Raw genomic sequence first — 5,234 nt, forward strand, 5'->3', positions numbered from 1 at the left:
ATTGTATTTACTACACCCTTAACTAGAGTCCCTGAAATGCTACCCCCTAATATACGGGCAGTAAATGCAATTTAGCCCTTAGATCATGATCACTTGATAAAATGGGGTACCTCACTAGAAAACCCGACCTGCGCCACCCCTATCTGTAATTTACCTCATACAATGATTATGTATTTTAAATTCACCTTGGAAGTATGTATCTCCTATCCGGAGAAGCTCTTGCGGTCATCCTAGATAAATTGTTCAAGAACCGTCGAGTCTGCCGTATGTCAACCTCAAATTCGTCACTTCCCTCCACAAACAACTTCAGGTACAGCCAATACAGGAGCTCACCTGCTGGCCGCAAAAGAAACAACACATACAGAAATGGCCTAACGGAGTCAGCAAAGAAAACCGACGCAACGGATGCAACCGATAGGTCACCAAATCCCTCCCTGCAACGCCGAAGAACACCAACACAGGCAGGCGAAAAACGATATGCGCAAGGCTGGAACTGCCCTCTGTAGGCTAAGTAGTACAGAACACAAGCGGAAAACGCAACTCCCATTGTCTTGGGGTGAGTTGAAAAACGGAGTTTCTTGATTCCCCTGATACTTCAGCTGCAGGAAGGCCAATAGTACAGGAATGACAAAGGATAAGTCCTGACGAAAAATATCGGTGCACTGGTGGTGGAAGAGGTCGACAAGATGAGACACCATAGTGAAAACAGCTGCGTATGTACCCGGAAAAGAGTACATGGGAAAGGCCAAAACAACGTCAAGTGTTGCAGTGAATGGAGCAGCATTGAACTGTGCATGGAATCGCGTATATGCGTTGCTTGCCATTACTAACAATTGAAGGCCTGGAGGAGACAGAGATTTTAAGGGGTACTGATCATCAGTGTTGTTTGGAAGATGTAAAGAGCAAACAGTAGGTTGAATTATTTATATATTTATAGACAAATAAAGTGTTGAAGATATACATTGACTCCGAATTAAGAGCTTTCCATGGATTTCCAAGGAGGAAGTCTGTCCACGTTCAAGTTTTTAGGGTTGACAAGTGAGCAAACATAGTACGTAGGCTCTATAGTTCAAATGGGACAAAAGGTCTATTATTTGGATTGAATACTTAGCCTTGTTGGTATCTTATATATATTTACAGTTACTAATGATTTGATTGGTTTTGGTACTTGTTTGAGTGCCATGCTGGAGGACAGGGTCAAGTTCACATGGCGACAAAATGTAATATTAATGATAAAATATAACTGATGATTTTAATTTTTTTATTTAAAGTATGTATATATATATATCAAGAGTTATAATACTTTCGATATTATTAAAATATAATTATTGGTTATAAAAAATTATGTACAAATTATTACTGTAAAAAACAATTAGTAACATATCTAAAGTGATAATTTAGTGGCAACACAAATATAATAATAATAAATAATTTTTGCCACTAGTTTGTCACTAAATATGCGTTGGTTATTGCTTTTAAGTGGTAATTTTACTCACAATTCTTGTCATAGTTCTTACAGGCAATGACAATTTTCATAAAATATTACGACTATTAAACTATAAAATCTTAAATCAAACTTAATTCTTTAAGGTTCGTAATTAAATAAGAGCATGAGTTGATTTGCCGACGTCACAAACCTCTCCAAATCAGTAGTCCTCTTTGCACATCTTTTTTTCTCAAATTGCGACCAAAAGGGCCAAACAGTTGAGTGGGGTCTCATTTCTTTTGCTTTTCGTGGAAAGACTTGTTTCACTTAGTTAATTCATCAATTGATCATGCCTTTAGGCAGCTGTTCACTATATTGGGCATTGATTTTTCCTAACATATTCAAAAAAATATAATGTTTGACTATATTTAATTGTTATGATTAGAAATATATAATCGTAATAAATGATTATCGATCACGGCCACGTAATAATTATTGACTGTAATTTTTTAAAGTGTGCCGAAACATTTATCATGGTTAATAGTCATGATAAAGACATTTGCTATGGGTCATAGTCATCATAAAAATAATTTTTATGGTGGATAATATAAGTTTTTATATCGACTTCTGTTTAAAATAGTAAACTATTTTGTGTAATGAATCTGAGAGTGTGTTTGCTTGGGGTGAGAACTGGAGAATTAAAATGGGTGGAAGTAAAATTGAATGTATAAGAGATTATTTTGTGTTTGATTTGGAGGAAGAAATGGAGGTGAAGTAAAACTTGACGTATATGAAACTCCTCCAAATCCAATTTTATTTTCATTCAAAATTGGGTGGAAAAGTGGAGGTGTAAGGTCAAAAAGACAAAAAAGTACAGTTTGTACTTTTATTTACTCTATTACCTATATATATTTATCTATATATAACAATTATTTTCTCTTTGTCACTGATAATACCATATGTAATTGCCAAAGAAAAAATAATAGAATCGCTCGAAAACTATTGCATCGAAGTCAACAATTAGGTAAACAATCTTGTTTGTAATTTTTATTTATTTAAACTAAATAGTTTAGAATAAATGAACAATACTCATTTTGATGAATATTTAAATATTCTTATTCTTATTTGATAAATATTTTTATTAATAAGATTTTTAAATTTTTGATATACTAAAATTATATTGGTATAATATTAATTTATTTATTTTGTGATACAAAGTGAGAAGGATAATTTAATAAAATTATAAGAGTTTAATCTTTACTTCTCAATCTGTTTTTTTGGTACCGAACAAGAATAGCATTTAAAATTTACTCCCCCATCATACTAAACAACTTAAAAAAAAAAAACTATTATTTTTTTCCTCCACTCCCCATTTCACTTTCCCTCCCCTGTCGACTTTTCTTTTTTTCTTACTTGAACCAAACAAATCCTAATACTCAACTAAATAATTAGAAGTATGAGTTTAGGTATTAGGTCTAGAATTTAAATTCTTCCTTTCTTTCTTTTCATCAAAAATCGCGAGGTAGTTTATATATATAGTCCCATACTTGATTGGTAAGTGTGGGAGATTATATATTTTGCTACTCAACTAATAATCATTTTTTTTAAAAAAAATATCATAATAAATTATTTATTTATCATGTATAAAATAACTTTATGTTCATATAAATATCACATTTATGAAATATGCAATATGTATAAAACAAAACAAAATCAGCCTAAATAAATATTTTCCAAAAAAATATAGTTACATTGATATAAGGCCTACTAAATGAGTTTAAAATAATTAATTACATTATTTTCAAAGTTTACTACATCAATTTAAAATAATTGGGGATACCGAATTACCCAATTATCATAAATTATCTCCACAAAAATAATAAAATACTCATATAATACGTGATCACCTAAATATTAATGTCTATATATATATATATATATTTTCATATCACAAAATCATATTGCACATACTCTGGCATGCTGTAACATTTATATATATACAACACACATGAAGGTATGAATAAAAATTGCCGTCTAGCTTTTCTTTTCCATAGACAAATTTTAGTTTGAATTCGGTTTAGTGGAATGTGAATTAATTATATACTAAGTATATATATATTATAATTCTTTTTACATAACATAAATTATATAATCTATATATATTACAAAGAATAAAAAAATTAATTAATTCAGAATAAAAAGTTCAATTTGATAAATGAGGTCATGTTATAAATAAATTTAATTTTTTTAAATTAGATATGATCAAATTTAATAATCACATAATAAATATGATATAATTATTATAAAAATATATTGGAATCATATAACAAATATATTAGGGAGGAGAGGAGAGTTAGATCATACACATGAGGATAAGAATGTTTACAAGATGAACTCCATATTTAATGCGATATAATAACAATGAACATTTTATCCAAAAAGGCGTTTATCAGAACGAATTCAGCTCATTGATGAGCTGATCCAACGCCTCCCACGACGACCCGCCTTCTTCCACCGCTTTCACAGCAGCGCCGCCGACCTCCTCCGCTTTCTTCCTCACCTCCTCGCCGGCGCTACCTTCCCCCCCCCCCCCCGCCCCGTCCACCACCATCCTGGCGTTGACCGGCTGCTCCCACATCATCGGCCACGCCAATATCGGAACCTTCGCGCATAAGCTCTCCATAACAGAGTTCCAACCGCAATGGCACAGGAACCCTCGGACAGTCTCGTGCTCCAGGATTTCTCTCTGATCAACCCATTCTTTCACCAGTGTACCCCTGCTTTTCACTCTCTCTTCAAACCCTTCGTCGAGCTCATTCTTCCTCACGAGCCACAAGAAGTTCACCCCTGATTTCTCCAACCCAATCTGGATCTCCCGGAACTGGGCCTGCAATATCTCCACTTGAGTCCCGAACAAAGCGGCCCTTCTTCTCGTTCGAGCTTAATCGAAGGGAACTCAGCGAGTTTGATCCCTTCTTCCCCTGCAACAAAGCGGCCCTCGGACACCAAGCGTGCCAGACACGACGGGAAAATGCCAATGGTATAACAAGCAAGCCTGGGGATGCTGTATTTGATAGCAGAGTCCAGTGTCCAGCCCAAGAAAAAGTCAGTTATCATGAAATGGATACGTGGGAGAGATTGTATTACCTGTTCGAAGTGAGGCTGCATGAGTTTCGTGGCAGCGAGGAGGTCCGGCCAAAGGGATATGTCCGGGAGTTTGTCCGTGCTCTCGACATCAGGGGGTATGGACTGCAGATTTTGAGGGAAGGGAATGTCTATGACGGAGATGGTAGTGTCGGAGAGGCAGCTGCTGATTAAGGGGCGGTTCCAGGGGGTGGTGATAAGGGTGACAGCAGCGCCATGACGGAGGAGGAGGCGGGCCAACTGGAGCATAGGGAAAGTGTGGCCTTTCGCCATGAATGGGAACACAAGTATGTGAGGCGAAGCCATCTCAGTTGAGAGTTTCTCTTTCTGGTAAGTTAAGAGCCCAGTCCGAGATGCTGATCAAGAACATAAGAAGTAAGATATCTTTGGATTTGTGATTTGAGCGTTTTGTTTTGTGATTTGGAGATGGTGAGAAAAATAAATAAATGTGTGTTAGAAATAGATGATATTTTTGGATTTGTGTTTTGAGGTAATTTAAAATATTTTAAAATAAGTGGTGTTGGGTTGATGTTGAGTTTTTGGCGACAAAATCACCATTCATTATCAATTCATATCTTTTTTATATATCTTTTTATATATAAATATATATATATATATATAAATATGGCATGTTTAATGTTGTATTTTTTTAAACAAAAATCAT

General features: G+C 34.7%; 1 protein-coding gene across 1 annotated transcript; it reads right to left on the reverse strand.

The window, feature by feature from the left end:
- On the reverse strand, positions 3,832 to 4,876 carry LOC105159003 (UDP-glycosyltransferase 90A2-like). The gene is made up of 3 exons (XM_020692520.1): positions 4,574 to 4,876; positions 4,433 to 4,490; positions 3,832 to 4,366 (listed from the first exon to the last, which is right to left on the reverse strand). Exons 1-3 carry the CDS (start codon positions 4,874 to 4,876, stop codon positions 3,876 to 3,878), a joined length of 852 nt encoding a protein of 283 aa, XP_020548179.1. The 3' UTR covers positions 3,832 to 3,875.

This window comes from Sesamum indicum, linkage group LG3 (assembly GCF_000512975.1).
Source record: "Sesamum indicum cultivar Zhongzhi No. 13 linkage group LG3, S_indicum_v1.0, whole genome shotgun sequence".
Lineage (NCBI taxonomy): Eukaryota > Viridiplantae > Streptophyta > Magnoliopsida > Lamiales > Pedaliaceae > Sesamum > Sesamum indicum.